Source organism: Carcharhinus amblyrhynchos, chromosome 34 (assembly GCF_965287045.1).
Source record: "Carcharhinus amblyrhynchos chromosome 34, sCarAmb.v2.hapA, whole genome shotgun sequence".
NCBI lineage: Eukaryota > Metazoa > Chordata > Chondrichthyes > Carcharhiniformes > Carcharhinidae > Carcharhinus > Carcharhinus amblyrhynchos.
Genome location: NC_137357.1, coordinates 9,018,650 through 9,040,653, shown reverse-complemented (window position 1 = coordinate 9,040,653; position 22,004 = coordinate 9,018,650). Strand labels below are relative to the sequence as shown.

General features: G+C 44.5%; 1 protein-coding gene across 1 annotated transcript in view; it reads right to left on the bottom strand.

Annotated features, from left to right (window-relative positions):
* LOC145361358 (secreted frizzled-related protein 1-like) overlaps positions 1-20,258 on the bottom strand; it is a 122,584-nt gene extending 102,326 nt beyond the window's left edge. The window contains exon 1 of the mRNA XM_080217039.1: positions 19,273-20,258. Coding sequence (XP_080073165.1) covers positions 19,273-19,801 — 529 coding nt within the window. The 5' untranslated portion in view covers positions 19,802-20,258. The remainder of the gene's footprint in view (positions 1-19,272) is intronic.
* Positions 20,259-22,004: the final 1,746 nt, after the last annotated feature.

The following is a 22,004-nucleotide window of genomic DNA, read 5'->3' as shown; positions in this document are numbered from 1 at the left end:
ACTTAGTTAGGCGATGAGCTAAAAGGAGGGACGTGGTGATTGTCCTTTCTAAAGGGCAACACAGCAGAAGCGGGGGGGGTCACCTAGCTTAAGGGACTGAGAATGGCTAATCACCCCAGGGGTGGAGCCCTCTCTTACGCAGAAGACAGTCTGAAGGTATGCAGTAACTTCAGTAGGCACTGGAGCAGCCGATGGGCTGCTTTAGGACAGCTAGCGGACAGCTGCCAGCCTCTTTACAGTTTTTCCTTGTTAATAAACACCTTTTGTGTTCCTCATGAAGTCTGTAGTGCTATCATTACACTCATTACACTCTCGCTAACAGCCCCGTGGGTGTACCTGCACTACAGGGACGACAGTGGTTCAAGATGACAGCTTATCACCACCTTCTCAAGGACATTAAATGCTGGACTCACCAACGATGTCCACATCCCGTGAATAAATAAATAAGATTGAGGATGCGTTTCTGTCGCGCCTTATTCCATCGCGCAGAAACACCATAAATGCTTCCAGGATAGATTAATGCTTTTGAAGTGCTGTGACTGTTATTGTTGCTGTAAGCAGCTTAGACAAGTCACAAACATTTGTAGTGGCACAGTGGTGAGCACTGCTGCCTCACAGCACCAGGGACCCGCGTTCGATTCCTGGCTCAGGTCATTGTCTGTGCGGAGTCTGCATATTCTCCTTGTGTCTGCGTGGGTTTCTTCTGGGTGCTCTGGTTTCCTCCCACCGTCCGAAAGATGTGCATGTTAGGTGCATTGCCCATGCTAAATTCTTCCTCGGTGTGCCCAAACAGGCACCGGAGTGTGGCAATTAGGGATTTTCACGTAACTTCATTGCAGTGTTAATGTGAGTCTACTTGTTTCACTAATAAATAAGCTTTACTTTTACTTTAAACTCTTTCAGAAATACGTTTAGATTTCTTTTGGCTAACTGTCTGGTGCAGTGCTGAGGGACAGCTGCATTGTCAGATCATAGAATCATAGAAATCCTACAGTGCACTTGGCCCATCGAGTCTGCACCAACCACAATCCCACCCAGGTCCTATCCCCATATCCCTACATATTTACCCACTAATCCCTCTAACCTAAGCATCTCAGGACAATTTTTAAGCATGGCCAATCAACCTAACCCACACATCTTTGGACTGTGGGAGGAAACTGGAGCACCCAGAGGAAACCCACGCAGACACGAGGAGAATGTTCAAATTCCACACAGACAGTGACCCAAGCTGGGAATCGAACCCAGGTCCCTGAAGCTGTGAAGCAGCAGTGCTAACACTGTGCTACTGCCCAAGAGGTGAACAGCTGTCTGTGCGGAGACTGCACATTCTCCCCATGTCTGCATAGATTTCCACTGGTTGCTCTGGCTTCCTCGCACAGTCCAAAGATGTGCGGTTAGGTGGATTTAGAGTTAATTCCCCTTAGTGTCAGAGGAACTAGCTAGGGTCAATGCTTGGGGTTATGGGGCTAGGGCCCAGGTGGGATTGTGGTCGGTGCAGCCTCAATGGGCTGAATGGCCTCCTTCTACACTGTAGGATTCTATGATTCTAATCTATACAATGTAGCGTCATCTCCCGTACAAAAACAATAAGTCCTACGATGCAGTCTGGGTTTAGAAAATGAAAGGCTGCACCATCTACTGGCAAGTGTATAGGAAGAGGAGGAGGCGCAGTAAAACCCAGGCTAAGGAAGAGATTATAAGCAAACATTGTCTGCATGCATATTGTAAGCAGCTTCACATTCTCTGAATGATTGGTTTGTGTCATCTATACGAGGTCACCAGAAAATTTGCACCACATTACAGACGTACAGTTCACTTTGCCAGTGACAGTGCAGCTTTCAGATGTGGAGCGTGCAATTGTAGATGGACGGTAAGATTTTCTTACATTACAACAGTGACTACATGTCAGTAGCACTTGGTTAGTTGCAAAGTGCTTTGGAATATCCTGAAGGAGTTGTACATCTGTAAGACTTTCAAGATGTTCAAAGGTCATTTCACACATGGTCACATTACAGAGCAAATAGACTCAATCCTTCAACTTGAAAAGATATTAAATCTTAAAACTATGAGCTGTGACCAAGCTTTATCCAACTGAGGCATTCAAAGGCTATCATAATCCCCAAATGGATAGCATGAATGGTTGATAATCTCTATTTAAACCTGGAAACTGGACTGCTCGTTTCACATCTTCTCCCCTTTACTCATTCACAGTTCAGCCGGTGGGTTTATTTTTGTGCAACTGGTGTAGAAACATAGAAACCAGAAGCAAGAGGCCTTCCAGCCCTTTGGGCCTACTCCGTCATTCATTGTGATCACGGCTAATCATCAAATTCAATATCCTGATCCCCCCCTCCACCTGATCCCTTTAACCCAAAGAGCTGTTTGTGTGGAATCTGCACATTCTCCTCCTGTCTGCATGGGTTTCCTTCAGGTGCTCCGGTTTCTTCCTACAGTCCACAGATGTGCGAGTTATGTTGATTGGCCTTGCTAAGTTTTCCCTTAGTGTCAGGGGGATTAGCAGGGTAAATACAGGGTTGGGGCCTGGGTGGGATTGTTGTCAGCACAGGCTTAATGGGCTGAATGGCCTCCTTCTGCACTGTAGGGATCAGTGATTCTATATCTAATTTCTTCTTGAAATCAGACAACGTTTCGGACTCGACTACTTTCTGTGGTAGTGAATTCCACACATTCACTGCCCTCTGGGTGAAGAAATTTCTCCTCATCTCAGTCATAAAGGTTTATCCCTTAACCTCAATCTATGACCCTAGTTCTGGATTCCCCCACCATCGGGGACATTGTTTCTGAAATTGACCCTTTCTAATCCTGTTAAAATTTTATAAGTTTCTATGAGATCCCCTCTCACTCTTCTAAACTCCAGTGAATATAATCCTAACAACTTAATCTCTCCTCACATGACAGACCTGCCATTCCTAAGAATCAGCCTGGTAAACCTTCCCTGTACTCCTTCTGTGTATGATAGCACAGCCCCCAATAATCTATGTCGTTAATGCTGGCTGACATTCGTCGTGCAAAAAAGTTGCAATATCATTTACCGAACAAAGAAATCTGCAAAGTGGAGCTTTGGTCAATTATTGAAGTGTGACTTAAGTTTCAATTTCATTTCATCATTCATCAATAATTTGGATGAGGGAACCAAATGTAATACTTCCAAACTTGCTGACGACATGAAACTTGGAAGGAATTGGGGTGATGAGGAGAATGTCAAGAGGCTTCAAGGTGATTTAGAGAGAACCATAAAACATAGGAGCAGAATTAGGCCACTCAGCCCATCGAGTCCGCTATTCAAAATGACTGATACTTTTCTCATCCCCATTCGCCTGCCTTTTCCCCATAACCCCTTATCAATCAAGAACGTATCTCTGTCTTCAAGACACTCAATGACGGGCCTCCACAGCCTTCTGCGGCAAAGAGTTCCACAGATTCATCACTCTGAAGAAATTCCTCCTCATCTCTGTTTTAAAGGATTGTCCCTTTAGCCTGAGGTTGTGGCCTCTGGTTCTAGTTTTTCCTACCAGTGAAAAGATCCTTTTCATGTCCACTCTATCCAGGCTTCGCAGCATCCTGTAACTTTCAATAAGATCCCTCCTCAAACTTCTAAACTCCAATGAGTACAGAGTCAGAGTTCTGAACCGTTCCTGATATGACAAGCTCTTCGTTCCAGGGATCATTCTTGTGAACCTCCTCTGGACTCCTTCCAAGGCCAGCACATCCTTCCTTAGATATGGGACCAAAACTGCTCACAATATTCCAAATGGGGTCTGACCAGAGCCTTTTACAGCCTCAGAAGTACATCCCTGCTGTTGTATTCTAGCCCTCTCGACATGGATGCTAACATTGCATTTGCCTTCCTAACTGCCGACTGAATCTGCACGTTAACCTTAAGATAATCTTGAACAATGACTCCCAAGTCCCTTTGTGTTTCTGATTTCCTAAGCTTTTTTCCATTTAGAAAATAGTCTATTGCCTCCATTCTTCCTTCCAAAGTGCATAACCTCACACTTTTGCACATTGTATTCCATCTGCCATTTCTCTGCCCACTCTCCTAACCTGTCCAAGTCCTTCAGCAGCCCCCCGCTTCCTCAATACTACCTGTCCCTCTACGTACCTTTATATCATCTGCAAATTTAGCAACAATGTCTTCAGTTCCATCTTCCAAATTGTTAATGTACAATGAAAAGTTGTGGTCCCAGCACTGAGCCCTGAGGCACACCGCTAGTCACCAGCTGCCATCCTGAAGAAGATGTCTTTATCTCCACTCTCTGCCTTCTGCCAGTCAGCCAATCCTTTATCCATGCCTGGATCTTACCCTAACACCATGGGCTCTGAACTTATTTAATAGTCTCCTATATGGCACCTTGTCAAAGGCCTTCTGGAAATTTAAATAAATCACATCCATTGGTTCTCCTTTATTTAACTTCCTTGTTACCTCCTCAAAGAACTCTAACAGATTCGTCAGACATGACTCCCCTTGATGAAGCCACGCTGACTCAGTCCTATTTTATCATACACTTCCAAGTACTCTGCGATCTCATCTATAATAAGATGATTAAGATTCCCAATGACCAAAGTCAAGCTAACCGGCCTATAATTTCCTGTCTGCTGCCTCCCTCCCTTCTTAAATAGCGATGTTACATTAGCCACTTTCCACTCCTTTGGTACCCTCCCTGCCTCCTGTGATTCCTGAAAGATCATCACCAATGCCTCCACAATTTCCTGAGCTATCCCTTTTAGAACCCTGGGGTATAGTCAATCAGGTCCAGGTGATTTATCCACTTTCAGACCTTTCAATTTCTCCAGATCTTGTCCTTACAGATGGCCACTATACCCACCTGAGCCCCCGGCTCTCCTGGAGCTCAGGCATCCCACTGGTGTCTTCCACTATGAAGACTAATGCAAAGTAACTATTTATTTCCTCCGCCATTTCTTTGTTTCCTATTATTACTTCTCTAGCCTCATCTTCCAGTGGATCAATGTCTATTTTTCTCTCTTTTACCTTGTATGTATTGAAGAAAGCTCTTCCTATCTGCTTTTATATTACTAGTTTGCTTACACTCATATTTCCTTTTCTTAGATTTGACTTTGATTTGATTTATTATTGTCATATGTATTAAACATACTGTTAAATGTGTTGTTTCTTGCACATTATACAGACAAAACATATCGTTCATAGAGAAGGAAAGGAGTGCACAAGGTAGTGTTACAGTCATAGCTCGGCTGTAGAGAAAGATCGACTTAATGCAAGATATTGCATTATTCCCCCTTATTACTTTTTTAGTTATCCTCTGCTCGCTTTTAAAGGCTTCCCAATCCTCTGCCAGTTGAATGAATGGGCAAATACATGGCAGATGCCATATAACATGGATAAATGTGAAGTTATCCACCTTGGATGGTGAAATAGAATGGCACAGTCTTACTTAAATGGTGATAGATTGAAAAATGTTGACACACAAAGGGGACCTGGGTGTCCTTGTACACCAGCCACAAAAACAAGCATGCATGTACAGCAAACAGTTAGGCATGTTGGCCTTCATTGCAAGAGGACTGGAATACAATTGCAAGGATGTCTTACTGCAGGTGGACAGGGCCTTAGTGAGATCAAACCGGGGGCATTGTATGTGGTTTCCGTGTCCTTGTTTAAGAAAGGATATGCTTGCCTCAGCCGGTCTGCAGTAAAGGTTCACCAGACTGATTCCCAGAATGTCAGGATCGTTGTATAAGGAGAGATTGGATCGACTTGGCCATATTAGCTGGAATTTCGAAGAACGAAAATGGATCTAATTGAAACATGCAAAATTCTGACAGGATTTGGTGCAGGCATGTCGGGTGGGGGTCAGGTCTAGAACTAGGGGTGACAGTCTCAGGATACAGGCTGGGCCATTTAGGACTGAGAGGAGGAGAAACCTCTTCACTCAGAGGGTGTTGAACCTGTAGAACTCTCTACAGCAGAAGGCTGTAGAGGCCAAGTTATTGAATGCATTTAAGAAGGAAATAGGTAGATTTCTAGACTTTAAAGGTGTATGGGAGGGAGCAGGGGAGTATGTGTTGATATAGAGGATCAGCCGTGATCATAATGAATGGTGGAGCAGGCTCGAATAGCTCCTATTTTCTATGTTTCTATTACAGGAAAATACTTCTCAGAATTTTTTTTTATCCTTGTGATACTAGGCTGTGTAATTGCAATACCACCGTCATTTCCCATCCACTCTTGCATATTCTGCTCATTATAGCGATCCATCTTTAATGCTACAACTCATTAAATGTCATCCATGAGACTGCTTTGTAAACTACAAGAAACAGATGGTTACCATTGGGTTACACGGACACTTGCTCTGCCAGAAAGAGAGCACGAGTGACTATGCTTTCTGACGCACAGTTCCCCAGTGCTGTTCTTTTCTCCACCCGATACAAGCACCATCTGCGGCACACACAAGTGTGGAGGACTGGAAGTTCAGGCAGAGGGATGAACTGATGATAAGTAAGGGTTTGAATGACTCCACCAGGATGCCCTCCTTGTTGAGTCCATGATTTCTGGATTCAAAATCCCGTTTCAGGGGCTTCGCTGGTTGTAAATGGCATCAGCACAAAAAGGCACACAATGGTCTTGGAAATGTTTGTTGCTGTGTTTGAATCATGGAATTCAAGGGATAGGTGGCACAGTGGTTAGCACTGCTACCTCACAGCGCCAGAGATCTGGGTTCGATTCCCAGCTTGGGTCATTGTCTGTGTGGAGTCTGCATGTTCTCCCCGTGTCTTTTGTGTAGAAAATTGCGTAGAGGTTGTGGAAAGTCTGCAGAGAGATCTGGATAGGCTGAGCGAGTGGGTGAGGACCTGGCAGATGGGGTATAATGTTAGCAAGTGTGAGGTTATCCACTTTGGCAGAAATAATAGTGGGAGGGATTATTATTTAAAAGGTGAAAAGCTGCAGCATGCTATGGTGCAGAGGGATCTGGGGGTCCTTGTACAAGAGTCGCAAAAACCCAGTCTGCAGGTGCGGCAGGTGATCAAGAAGGAAAATGGAATGTTGGTCTTTATAGCGAGGGGGATAGAATATAAAAGCAGGGAGGTCTTGCTGCAACTGTACAGGGCACTGGTGAGGCTGCAGCTGGAGTACTGTGTGCAGTTTTGGTCGCTGCAGTTGCAGAAAGGATATATTGGCCTTGGAGGGAGTGCAGAGGAGGTTCACTCGGCTGAAGCCGGAGGTGAGGGGGGTTGGACTATGAAGAGAGACTAAATAGACTAGGTCTGTACTCATTGGAGTTTAGAAGGCTGAGGGGGGATCTTAAAGAGACATATAAGATAATGAAGGGGATGGATAGGGTAGAGGTAGAGAGATTCTTCCTGCTTAGAAAGGATAGCAGGACTAGAGGACACAGCCTCAAGGGGGCGGGGGGGGGGCAGTTTAGATCAGAGTTGAGGAGGAACTTCTTCACTCAAAGGGTGGTGAATCTCTGGAATTCTCTGCCCATTGAAGTGATGGAAGCTACCTCGCTAAATATATTTAAGTCACGGGTAGTTAGGTTTCTGATAGACAGGGGAATTAAGGGTTATGGGAGAAAGCGGGAAAGTGGAACAGATCCACTTCAGATCAGCCATGATCTTATTGAATGGCGGGGCAGGCTCGAAGGGCTAGATGGCCTACTCCTGCTCCTATTTCTTATGTTCTTATGTTCTTATGTGTGCGTGGGTTTCCTCCATGTGCTCCGATTTCTTCCCACAGTCTGAAAGACATGCTGGTTTGGTGCATTGACCCAAACAGGCACCAGAATGTGGCAACAAATGAAATTTCACAGTAACTTCATTGCAGTGTTAACATAAGCCTCACTTGTGACTAATAAATAAATAAACTAAAACTAAAATAGAATCCCTACAGTGCAACAAGAGGCCACAGCAACTATCAAAAGGGGCATCCTGGTTGCCTCCCGATATCAGACAACGCAGAAGGTGGCTACTTGGCCCAAAGACCTCTCCAATTAGTCCCAGTCTTTTTACAGTAACTCCATTGCAGTGTTAATATAAGCCTACTTGTGACACTAATAAATAAACATTATTCTTTCCCCATGTCATGGAAACAGGCCCTTTGGCCCAATTTGTCCTTGCTGCCTAGTTTTTACCACTATGTAGTCCCAATTGCCTGCATTTGGCCCATATCCCTTTATATCCATCTTACCCATCTGTCAAACACATATGTCCATACAACCTTTCCCCCTCTCCATGCAACAAGAATAATCATTTAATCACATATCAGAGTCTGGAAAGGGTTAATTAATACATTTGGACTAGGGATGGAATTAATATGAATAACAAGATCAGAGTGTGTTAGCCTTGGCTCTCATAGCATTGCTGCCTCTCAATCAAAGATGGGGGTGGGTTTTAAAGAGTGGAGCCCATAGTGTAGACCATCACCTCGGACCGCACTTCTGGCCTGTTGCATTGAGGTGCCATTTATCAGATAAGCTGTAAAACCAAGTGTTCTCAAGTAAATATGGCTGGAGTGGGATGTGAGAGGGTTAAAGCGATGATGATACAGGGAAGGGGAAGGGAGTAAATGCTCCTCCTCCTCATTGCCCACGAACAGTGCTGGAAAGCCACCTTCTTATTGAAGCTCTACTCACCATTCTTCAACGGTTAGATTCTCTCTCTTCCTTCCCCCACCCCCCCCCACCCACCCTCATTGTTAAAGCTGAAAAGCACGTTCACCTCAAGACTGCCATCTCTACAATGCCGAATAAGGCCATTCAGCCCATCGAGCCTGCTCCGACAACAATTCCACACAGCCTCTATCCCTGTAACTCCACATATTTACCTTGTTGATCTCCCAAACATTCAGGGGAAATTTAGCATGGCCAAGCGACCCAACCCACACATCTTTGGAGTGTGGGAGGAAACCAGAGCACCCGGCGGATACCCACGCAATCACAGGGAGAATGTGCAAACTCTGCGCAGGCAGTGACCCAAGGCTGGAATCAAACCCGGCTCCCTGGCACTGTGAGGCAGCAGTGCTAATCACTGTGCCACTCTCACTTCATATGCTCATCTTTCTCCCATATCACTTCGTACCTTTGGTGACAAAATGCTGTTATGGGTTGACATTCTGTCAGATATATAGTAGAGCACTTGGATATGCGACAAGTAAGTTGGAGCAACGTGACTGAAAGATAATTGGGGTTAATTCTGATTCTGGATTATATTTTCGATTGGTGACACTGATACAGCCACTTTGATGGAGCTAATTTAGCTCCTTTATCCCATTGACCCACCTTCACACATGGGTTTGGCCCAAGCCCCCTGTTTTTTGTGCGCTAAAATGCAACATGTGGTTTCCTGCCTTAGTGTAAGTTCCAATGTTCTGACACCAATGATGAGACACTTTCTTCCTGAGTTCGATGAGCTGTTGGATTAGTCGCCTCCAATCCTGCGTCATCTACTGCAAGGTGTTTATTCTGCATGGCAGCAATCATTAAGACTTCCTTTCCAGAACTTGAAGAAGCCCATGGGAAGGTGATAAATATAAACCGACAAGAGTGATGCTGAGAGGTGATTACAGCATCGCTGTCCAGGGATAAGCTGTAAGGTTAAAAGATTAGCAGTGAAGACAGTGGTGGTTTCATACAAAGTAAGAGGAGCCTAGAAAGAAGGCTATGTGTAAAAGGTACATTATGTGTTTGCCACTCAAACCCTTTAGCAGCTGTACACAGAAATAACAATCCTTGTCCAAGGAATATCAGAGAATCCCTACAGTGCAGAAAGAGGCCATTCAGCCCATTGAGCCAACAACCATCCCACCCAGACCCTACCCCCATATATTTACCCTGATCATCCTCTGGTACACTTAGGGTCAATTTAGCATGGCCAATCAACCTAACTTGCACATGTTTGGAGGGCTGGAGGAAACCCACACAGTCACCAGAGGCCGGAATTGAACCCGGTCCCTAGCACTGTGAGGCAGCAGTGCTGACCACTGTACCAACGTGCTACCCATTCCTTGTCCAAGGAATATTGGCAGGAGCTGTCAGGTATATCGGAGTACATGTAAAATTTAATACTGCACTGCCAAATGTAACTTGGAAGACTTTGTGCCAGAGCAGACAGCACACAACAGAGCCATCCCAGTCTGTGTCCTGAAGGCTCCAAAACAGGACGAGGAACTCAGCTGATGGGAAAATTGCATCAGACTGGTGATGGCGCCTGAACTTCACTTGCTTCTATTAATTTTCAACATTTGGGGTACGACAATTAACTTTAAATTAATTTAACACCATCAGTCATGCAGCTCTCCCTCAACTCAAAAGAATTTCACACCTTCTGTTTCTGCTACTCTTATCCTTCCTTCGCTCTCACTGTCCTCACCAGCAAGACCCTCCCACCCCTTTTTCCTCATTTTTGTTTGTCACCTTATGTGGGTAAAGCAAGGGCAGTCGCTGTGCTTTAGCACAATGGTTAGCGCTGCTGCCTTACAGCATTAGGGACCTGGGTTCAATCCCTGGTTTGGGTCATTATCTGTGGAGTCTGTCTGTTCTCCCTGTGTTTGTGTGGGTTCCCTCTGGGTGCACCAGTTTCCTCCCACAATCCGAAAGATGTGCTGGTTGGGTGCATTGGCCATGCTAAATTCTCCCTCAGTGTATCCGTTCAGGTGCGACTGGGGGATTTTCACGGTAACGTCATTGCACTGTTAATGTAAGCCTACTTGTGACACTAATAAACATCAAAAAAAAGATCGTTTCAATGACAAGCTGAACAGTGACTGTCCTCTGCTGCAAACCTTACAATCTCATGGTTTTCAATGTTCCACCTAAACATGTATTCTCAACAGAGGAACTCATCTCACTCTCTCTTTCCCAATCCAAAGACCAAATTGGCAACAGATTTTTTTTTATTAGTATCACAAGTAGGCTTACATTCACACTGTAATGAAGTTCCTGCGACAATCCCCCAGTTGCCACTCCTGTTCGGGGACACTGAGGGAGAATTTGTAGCATTTGGAACAGAATGAGCAATTCTGCTCGGCTTGGCTTTGTCACTCAATTAGATCATGGTTTATATGCTGCAATTTCCCCTACTTTTGGCCCACATCCTTAAGTACCATTATCTGACAAAAATCTATCCATCTCAAGTATTGAAAGCTCTGATTGTTCCAACATCCAGAAACTTGATAGAGAGTCTTCCAGATTTCCACTACTGGGGGGAAAAAAGTGCTGGCTCTCATGTCTGTGTCTGTTCATCTCCTTTCCACAATTACACCCTCTTTCCCAACTCTCCGAAACCAGCGGATCACAGCCAGGAAATTCTACCACAAGAATAAAATAGGATCAATATTTTTAATTTTCTAATCAGCCCGTCTCCTTTTCCAAAGAAAAATTGTAGCTCCATTCACATTTCTACAGCTGTTTTTATTCTAAACCACACACTTGTCATTGAGAAATGAGACTGTTTTATATACCTCTAGGCAGGTCACTTGATGAACAGAACATCCACTCACTGCACTGTGATTAAAACCAGAGCTCGAATACTTCTACAGCACTGCTCTAAGACTCGGCTTTCTCTGTGAAAACTGAGCATAATTATCCACCCCACCACCTTCCACCACTTCCCCCCCGCTCAAATCCCCCCGCCCCCCCCAAACCCTCTGCCCTGTACCCCGCCCCCCCCACCCCACCGCCACCACCACCCCCAAACCCACTTCATAGGTCATTTAGAAATTACAACAAAAAGGAAAACACAAAGTATTCACTGCTGAGACAGAATGTCATGGAGTAGAAAAGGTGTTTTGTGTCTCTAGAACATAGAACAGTATAGCACGGGAATAGACCCTTCAGCCCACGATGTTGTGCCAAACATGATGCCAAATCAAACTAATCCCTTCTGCCTGCCTTTGCTTCATATCCCTCTATTCATGTGCTTATCTAAAAGCCCCTTAAACACTCCTATCATATCTGCCTCCACCACCACCCCGAGCAGCACATTCCAGACACCTACCACCCTCTGTGTAAAGAAAAACTTGCCCCTCACATCTCCTTTGAACTTTCCCCCCTCTCGCCTTACGTGCACATCTCCGACTCATCAACCCTATCTATGCCTCTCATAATTTTATGGACTCCTAGATTTCTTGGTGAGAATTTCACAGTAACTTCATTGAGGTGTTAATGTAAGACTATTTGTGACAAATAAATAAACCTTTTAAACATTAAGGTCTCCCTTCAGCTCCAAAGAAAACAACCCTAGTTTGTCCAGTCTCTTCTTACAGCTCATACACTCTAATTCAGGCAATATATTGATAAACCTCTTTTGCACCCTCTCCAAAGCCTACTTATGTTCTTTTTTGCTGTGTGTACGCAATCTGCATTAGTTGTATGTGTCAGTATGTGGAACCATCTGTCTAAAGTGCATACAATGTATGCGTGTGTGCAAAATGTATATACTCACGTTTATATGCTGCATCTATGAGCATGCATATTTAAGCCTTCAAACATAACTAGTCAGGTAAAAAGGCTCACAGAACACTGAATGGGGTAACTAAGCAAGAAGGCTCAATTCATTCACCTTGTCCCATATGAAATACGCATTCACCGCTGGAAAAAAAGATTCTAACTTTCATATTTCAAGAATGTTGAAGTACAGAGACTGTATCCAAGAATTTGGTGATGCCCCCAAGTGGCACCTGTAACAAAGTCTTCTTTGACAGCTGTGCCGATTTGTGGCTTTGCACTGGGACCTGAGCAGATCTGCACATGTACCAAACAGATGACAGTCCCCTTTTATCAAATTTTCATGTAGATTTTGTTTTTAATCACAAAACTACTGACAAGTGCCCAGTGAGATTGGTCTCACATCATTTGTTTCTGTGCATAAGTAGCTGCAACCAACAAGTAAACCAGCTGGATTGGATCAGATCAGACGTCAACAAGTAATATGTGTCAAAAAAAACCAGGACCACTGCCTTTGCCACTCCTCATAAATTGCAACTAGAATTGTGCATGGAACTCAGCCTGAACTCCAGTTTGGATGGAGTGGATTTCTTGAAATGGATGCAGAGGAACTTTTTAGGTCAATATACAGAGGTTCCAATGAGTGTCAGTGCAGTGCTGGACCCAATTCTGGGCTGGGGAAAAAACCCAGACAGGTGGTTGAGGTAGTGGTGGGGGAGCATTTTAGTGATAGCGATCACAACATGATACAATACAATTCATGGACAAAAAAAAGACAAGTTGCAAAAAAAGTTTTGGATTGGGATAAGAACAGATTACAGTAAACTAAGACAGGATCTGGCCAAGGTAACTGGGAACAGCTACTTGTGGGGAAATCTAGAGCAGTGACGGGGTATTTAAAAAGGAAATGGGGAGGGTACAAACCCAACTAGTTCCCACTAAAGCGATAGGAAGGAGTAACAAGCCCAGAGAACCATGGATGACCAGAGATATTCAGAATATGATGAGAAGAAAGAGAGAAGCTTTTCGCAAGAGGAGCAAACTAGCGGAGGCACTAGTGGAGTACAGAAAGTGCAGGGTGGAGCTTAAAAAAGCAATTAGGAGAGCAAAGAAAGAATATTGGAAAGCTCTGGCTTATAAAAGTTGGCAAAATCCCAATATTTTCAATAAGTATATAAATGGGAAGAGGATAACCAGAGAAAGGGCCCATTAGGGGCCAAAGGGGCAAACTCTGAGTGAAGCCAGAGGACATTGGTAGATTGTTGAACGAATACTTCACAACTGTCTTCATCCAAGAGAATAAGAATGATGGTATGGAATTGAGAGAGAGAGAGAGACTGTGAGATGTTTGCGCAAATTGACATAGGGAGTGACAATGTGTTGGAAGTGTTGGTAGGCTTTAAAATGGACAAATCTCCAGGTCCAGATGAATTGTGTCCCAGGCTATTGTGGGAAGCGAGGGAAGAGATTGCAAGGGCTCTGACCTAAATTTTTAATTCCTATCTGATCTCAGGGGAGCTGCCAGAGGACTGGAAAACAGTGAATGTGGTTCTGCGATTTAAGAAGGATTATGGAGATAAACAAGGGAACGACAGATCGGTGAGTTTTGTGTTAGTACTGCGAAAATTGTTGGAGAAAATTCTGAAGGAAAGAATCTGCCTCTACCTCCAGGGTTGATCGGGGGATAGTCAGCATGGCTTTGTTAGAGGGAGCTCATGCCAAACAAATTTGATTGATTTATTTTGAGGAGGTGTGTAGTTGAAGGTAGTGCAGTTGATGTAGTCTATATGGATTTCAGCAAAGCCTTTGACAAAGTGCCAAATGGGAGATTTTTTAAGAAGGCAAATGCACATGGGCTACGTGGTAATTTGCTGAGGTGCATTCAAAATTGGCTTAGTTGTAGGAGAGAGAGTGTGATGACAGAAGGTTGTTTTCGTGACTGGAAACCAGTGTTCAGTGGTGTACCACAGGGATCTGTGCTGGGTCCCTATTATTCATTATTTACATTACCAACATAGATGACTGTGTGCAGGGGGGGTAGGATTAATAAGTTTGCAGATGACAAAGATTGGATGGATGGTTCACAGTGACGTTGAACGTCTTGGGCTACAGGAAGATGTAAACGGAATGGTCAAATGGGCAGGTAAGTGGCAGATGGAATTTAATGCTGCCAAGTGTGAGGTGATACACTTTGGAAGGACAAATTTGACAAGGAAATATTCAAAGACTGGCATGGCACCAGGAGGCTCTGAGAAACAAAGGGACTTTTGAATGTTTGTCACTAGATTTCTGAAAGCAGAAGAGCATGTTGGTCAGTTAGTGAAAAAGGAATATGGGATACTTGCCTTTATCAATCAAGGCATAGATTACAAAAGCAGGGAGGTCATGTTGGAGTTAAAGAGAACTTTGGTGAGGCCACAGCTGGAGTACTGTGTGCAATTCTAGTCACCACATTTTTGGAAGGATATGATTGCATTGAAGGGGGTGTAAGGGAAATTCACCAGAATGTTGCCTGAGATGGTCGTGGAGGTGGGATGCCTCACGTCCTTTAAAAAGTACCTGGATGAGCACTTGGCATGCCATAACATTCAAGGCTATGGGCCAAGTGCTGGTAAATGGGATTAGGAAGTAGGTGTTTCTCACATGTCAATGCAGTTTTGATGGGTCGAAGGGCCTCTTCCACAGTGTGTGACTCTACGAAACTAACTTTTTGTGGAGCAACCAAGGAGATTACAAGCAAGGAAACCTCAGTAGCTTAGTTAATAAAACTGCTCTAACCAGTGTGAAACTATCTCATTGATTAGGAAAAGCCAACGTTTGCTCTGTGATCCATGTTGAGTTGAATGATCTCAACTGTAATGGAGTTCATAGGCTGTTGAAAGACAAACAAGTCAAACATGATTTCTTCTTCTAATTGCTAACCAATAATCACCCTATGAATGCAATGTGTGTATGTCAAGCAAAGAGATAACTGTATTGAGAGGCCCCGTAGAGTGAAAGGACTTGCTCAACTCTTAGCCATTGGGATGAAATGAGTAAGAGTGCCAATGGAACAGTAACCCAACACCTGTGCAAGGGGGTGTGGAGAACAGCAGCAACACAAAGTGAAAAAAATGCATGAACACCACATAAATTTCTTCTTTTGTAATGTCGGAGGGAATTTTAACTGCATTAACAGATGGGCTTTAGTCAAGAGGGGGCCCCAAGTGTTAAAAATACATTGTACTCGACCAGAAAACTGGCTACAACCCAGGATAAATTAATAACCTTTCTGCTTACTCCAAAAAAAGAAAATCATCTTCTGGATGCAATGAATCAAAGGTAATGTTTTAAAAAGTTTTTGCATGTATTTTTCTTCAATTGAAAGAAACTAACTGTGCTCTAATGAGGTGAGAAAATAGTTTTGTATACCTTTTAGGAAGCATTTTCAGTCATTTAAAATAAGATTTTAAAATGCTTATTTTTGTGATAAACCTATTTTGGACTGAATTGAGCTTCTCTGGGTTGCCACTGAAATATATCAAGAGTTACTTAACGCAGCCTGAATGCTTTGGTTCACAATAGATTTTCCATTCAATGATGTGCAAATGAGTTTGGACAGAAATTCTCTGCTCAAAACTCTTCACCAAATGAGTGCAATTTGTGCCAATATTTTTCCAATTGCACTCTTTGAAAACACTATCCAGCAGTTCCTTTCATGAATGACACTGGAAGTTTTTCTGTGAAGCAAGCAGCAATAAAGGCATTGTTTCATTTACAGCTATGAGTCTCATTCACAGACCCAAATGCTAATCTGTTAATAATTATTCATCGGTGCTTCATAATTGCTGGCCAAGATAAACATTGCAGCTTGCTGAACAGTTCGGGTTGTCACTTTGTTCCAAATATAAATACCATTCTTCTATCTACATGATAATCTTGTCCCATTCTATGATGAGAGGCCATTGTTTTAGGATAAGGGGTAGCAAATTTAAAACTGAGTTTAGGAGAAATGGCTTCTCCCAAAGGGTTGTGAATATGTGAAATTTGCTATCCTAAAGTGCGGTGGATGCTGGGACAGTGAGTAAATTTAAGGAGTTAGACAGATTTTTAATTGGTTAAAGGGTAATGGAGAGAAGACAGGAAAATGGGGATGAGGAACATATCAACCACGATCGAATGATGGAGCGAACTCGATGGGCCAAATGGCCTAATTTCTGTGCCTGTATCTTATGAATTTATAAACACTGCATTCTTCATCACTTCATTCAATCTGTTTTCCAATTCATCAGGAGGGAACACCTCTATGAGGCCTGCGAAGAGGTCACTTTGGTTAAATACAAATATTATATTTAGACTGACATAAATTCGTGTGATCAAGCCTAGCTCGAGTCCATATGGGAGTGGGGGGTGTGGGGGGGAACAAAGCCCACACCATTCAAATTCCAGTCTTCAGACTACACATTAAAATATAATGAGCTGATGCAGAGACTATTGTAACATCAATGAAATGACAAGTTCATGGAGTAAGCAAAAAAAATTTTAAAAACACATCATGGAGCGATTGGAAGAGGTTTGGCCAAAAAGCTGGATTTAAAAGAACGTTGTAAAAAGGAGACACAGGAATCCCAAAGCTTAGGCACATGAAGACATGGCTGCCAAAGAGGCTGTAGCTTACACACTTGTTAGCATGCCTCAAAATGGGCTTTTGGCTAGATATAATGCGATTGGTATCCAGATTCTCTGTCCTTGCAAGAAGCCAATGCCTTCAGGAGAGAGATTTGCATTGAATACTAACTACTGAATTGCAGTTATTCAACAGCATTCACACAGAAGCCGAACAAAAACAACCATTTATTTGGATGTTTGTCCGGGGTCAGACAAGTCCGTCCTCTTGTATGAGTTGACTGCTTAATAAGACCGATGCAACCGTTGTCTCTTTAAGACATACGAGATTCCACACATCATATATTTGCTGAAAATATTGCAGAAGGGAAGCACTGAAAGCAAGCGTTTGCACTGCCCCGCAGGGGGGCCTGATTGGAGGGCCAACAACATTTCCACTCCCAATTGAAGTTCAAATTCAATATTCACAGTGTAATCTTTCAATGGCATACTTCCTTTCGGTCCTGGAAATTATGAATTGTTGCTGGATTATCATTTCGTGGCTGTCGCCAGCCTTCTGTTACCTGACTCCAATGGCCTAGGAAACGTCTCCAAGCTCTTCGGCCACAAGACAGAGCATGACCCCTCCCCAATATAGGCAGGAATAGCCAGCTCTTCCCCTCCCCAGTGGTTTGCGCCCCCCAATGCCACATTTCAGGAAAATCTATTCAACTTTTGCAATGAATGAGACCATCAACATGCACCTCTTGTGCAAATACTCCAGTGAAAGACGAGGGGGGTGGCGTCTGACCAAGTGCCGAAGGAACTAAGTGTTGAAATCTACTAAGATAAAACACAATCGAACTTTGTGCATTCAATTTAACAGCATCCTCACAAAAAAAGGATTCCGTAATTATGATTACGGTGCAAATGTCATGTTCCTCTGATGCTACAGAGTAACTGGCAGGTAAATTCTACTTTTATAGTACAAATATACCTGCCTTCCACAGAAGAAGACTTAAAAAGGGTGCATGTAGACATTGCCAAATATAAAGTCACAGACGTGAGAAGGTCCTACAGCAATGAACATAACCATAAACTGCAAACGATGGGATTATATTGCTTAAGATCCCTTTGATTCGATTACGCGAAATGACTTCAAGATTATTTATTAATTTATTCCAGCGCCGATTTGGAGTTAGGCAGGATCGATTTCACAAACTGAACGGTGGGGGGACAGAATAAAGTTCACGGTTAGGCGCTTGCACAGCCGGAACATTTTGAGACAGCTGTGGGTCAAAGTTTCCCCTGGAGAACTGGCAGCACTCTGCTCTCCTTTTTGACATACCTTTTGTCACCAACCCGGTGAATTGCCGCCGTTCAAGTCCGAGACACACAAAAAACGTGGCCTCGCTCACAAGCAGGTTGGCTGAAAATAAACTCTTCCAGCGGCTAGGGGAAGGGGCAAACGCACACCCCGGAGAGAGCACAACACTGGCAAAGTTAGAGAGTGGGACTGGTATCATTGTTTCAATCCAGTAACAAGGGCAATTCTTTTCCTCTCTCCCCCCCACCCCGCCCCCCAAACTGTTCTCTTCCCATCTATCGTGGACAAAGAATCGGATTTCAATAAAGGGGAAATGATTAGATATGGTCCCTCCACCGAACCGGAGGGGTCATAGTTTGAGGGTAAGGGGTAAACTTTTTTAGGACTGAGGCGAGGAGTAATTTCTTCACCCAGAGAGTGATGAATGTGTGGCGTTCACTACCACAAAAAGTAGTTGAAGCCAAAACATTGTGTGATTTCAAGCAAAAAATTAGACATAGCTCTTCGGGTTAAAGGGATCGAGGGATATGGGAGCAGGGCGGGGGGAATCAGGATATTGAATTTGATGATCAGCCATGATCAAAATGAATGGCGGAGCAGGCTCGAAGGGCCGAATGGCCTTCTCCTGCTTTTAGTTTCGATGGAACCCTGTTTTTGAACTGGGTAAAAATGCATCTAAACACAGCGCTGTCAAGAATTCAGCACACCACGCTTCAGCCTTCCTACATAGGGATTTTCACAGTAACTTCACTGCAGTGTCAATGTGAGCCCACTTGTGACATTGATAAATAAACTTTAAACTAAACTTTAGCAATGGGATAAAACAGGATCATCTCTGTGAAGTTACCCCCCCCCCACTCCACCACCACCTTTTTTTTGTTGAAGTTTATTTCTTGCATAAGGTAGCGAAGTCCTTACCTGGCGAGCTGGTGGGCAGAGTGGAGTTGGGGTTTGGGAAGACGATGCACAAGTCATTGTCAAGGGGGAATTTGTCGCACTTGAGCATGTCGGGCCAGGGGAAGCCGAAAAACTCCATGACAGGTGTGCAGGCATCTCGGACCGCCGTGCAGAGGGAGCGGCACGGGTAGATGGGTCTGTCCAGGCAGATGGGAGCGTAGAGGGAGCACAGGAAGAGTTGGGTGTTGGGGTGACAGTTCTTGTTGAGAAGCGGCACCCAGCTGCTGGCTTGTTGCTGAACCTCCTCCATGGTCTCGTGGTCCAACAGGTTGGGCAGACTCATCTTGTGATAGCCCACGTTATTGCACAGTCTCAGGGCAAAAGGGATGTCCACGCAGTGCGGTGGCTTGATGTAAAAGCGACTGTCCGCCTGCCAGCTGGGATCTTCCACCTCCATCGGGGCACAGCGGGCAAACAGTCCTATGCTCAGTGTAAGAAAGGCCGTGTAAAAGTTCCAGCAAGCCTTGCCTGAAATGCCTCCTTCTCCCATTTTTTTTCCTCTCTCTCCCCTGTCGTTTCTTTGTTGTTGCAAAGTCCTCCTGTATGTGGGCTGCAAAAGTTACTGTCCCCTGCACTGGCGGTGATTTTTGGACTTTAAGCTTCACTCTCCAAGGACAAGCTTCCCAGCTAAAAAAAATAAAAGGAGCAGTTTTTGGTCTTTTTGTGCACTCGGCTTTAGAAACAAGAACGCCTCGAAGATATCAGTACCTGTCTCTGTTTTTTCATTATCCAGTCTGGCCAGGTTCTCTTTCTTCCCCTGTGTGTGTGTGTGTGTGTGTGTGTGTGTGCGCGTCTGTCTTTCTTTCCTCAAATCACCTCTCTTTCAGTTCTCTTGAGTGTGTATATTAGGAGGAGTGCTGATGTATGAAGCTTGCCCTCTCATACACCCAGTTCCTCAGCATCAAGTTTGGAATGTGCAGCCTTCTGTCTTCATTACAGCCCCTGCGTCTCGTTCAGCAACCAATCAGCCCGTGTCCGTCCTCCTCTCCCCCCACTCCTCCCAATACCACCCCTCTGCAAGTGTCAATTACAGCTTTTATTTACCAATCCGTGACAGGCAGCTACCCACCCCCCCCCCCCCCACCCCGCACACAGTCACACACAACTCCCCCACACCAACATCACCCGCACCTCCTCGCTCTCTCCAACCCACTGCTTTTCTCCTACACCCAAATAAGACAATCGCGGCAACATATTGAGATTGAAAAGTAACAGATTGTATTTTTTCTCTATCTTTCTCTCTCTCCAAGCTTTTGTGTCTCCCCTACAGGTTTTAACACCAGTTAGAACTCGGGTTATGCATGGCAATCTTTTATTTCCACCCACCCCCTCCTCGCCACCAAAGTTTTAACTTATTCAAAGTCCCGAAGTGCCTTCCTCCTCCTCCCCCCCCCCCCCCCCAACCCCCTCAATGACCTACTTGTCAGCTCCGGGTCAGTTTCGTAAATCCCACAGAAAGAGGAACAGCCCACCCCAGTCAGCGCTCACTCAGTCACTCGCTCGCTCCCTGGTCTAAATTTTTAACTCTTTTCACAGTCATTGCTCGGTGGAGGGCAAGGGGTGACGGGGGGGAGGGAAGAGAGAGAAGTCTGTCTCCTTGCTGCCGCCCAGTAAAACTTTTCAAAAAAGAAACACACATTCCACCTTCCTTACTGGAGCTGATTTGTTCCAGGAAGGCATTTCTCTTTTCGTATTATCATTTCTTTTGTTCCAACTTGCTTGGCAGAAGTTGAACCGAGGCCAAGTTACTCTCTTGCCACCTCCCCCCGGATTTCACAAGGAAAAGTGAGTTGGTGGAACTTTGCAAAGCAGATAGTGAGTGCTTTGAAGCGTTGTGAATGAAACGCCATTGCCCTTGTCAGCTTCTGAATTGGCTGAAAGAGCAGTCACTTTCGGGAACCTTTTCTTCCAATCTGAATTCTGATGCATGTCAACATCCTTCATCTTTTATGGGGGCTTCCCTCCCTCTGTTGTGTCTGCGTGCTTGAGGCTTCTGTGGGGAGAAGACAATTGACTTTGAGGCAAATTGGATGAGTTGTTGCAGGCAAGTTCCATCTGCATCGCCACTCTCATCAAAGCAGCTTACTGTCAGTACCCATACTTGTTTCAAACGCCGAACGTGCCCCACTGAGATTGGCCCAACATAACGACCAACACCTCCCGCCCCCCCCACCCCCGCCCTGGCTCGCTGCTACACACAAGTTCCACCCCGTCACTGGGCTGGTGAGCTGCAGTAGTGCACTGCACCAGAGTCCTCAACAAAATAGGGCAGCAAGTCTCCTCATTCATTCATGGTCTGTTCTGGGTTGGTTGATGCCACCCAAGGCAGCAGGGGGCAGTACAATTGGGTCACGTCAACCCCAGGCAAGAATGAGGGGAGTCATTGCTGACCGGTTATTAGTGACTTCTCCGAGAATGTTATGAGGCTTGCCAATGGTTGACTAGACTGCTGACATTCCCTATACAGGTTCAAACTGTGGAGTGACCATTTTTACAGTTGATACCTGGTATGCAGGCATCACTGATGAGGCCAGCATTCATTGCCCATTCCTAATTGCCCTTGAGAAGAAAGTAGTGGCGAGTCTGTGTGGTGAAGGTGTTCACACAGTACTATTCGGTAGGGATTGATTTTAAAAATGTATTATTGTCACATATATTGGTATACAGTGAAAGGTATTGTTTCTTATGGGTAT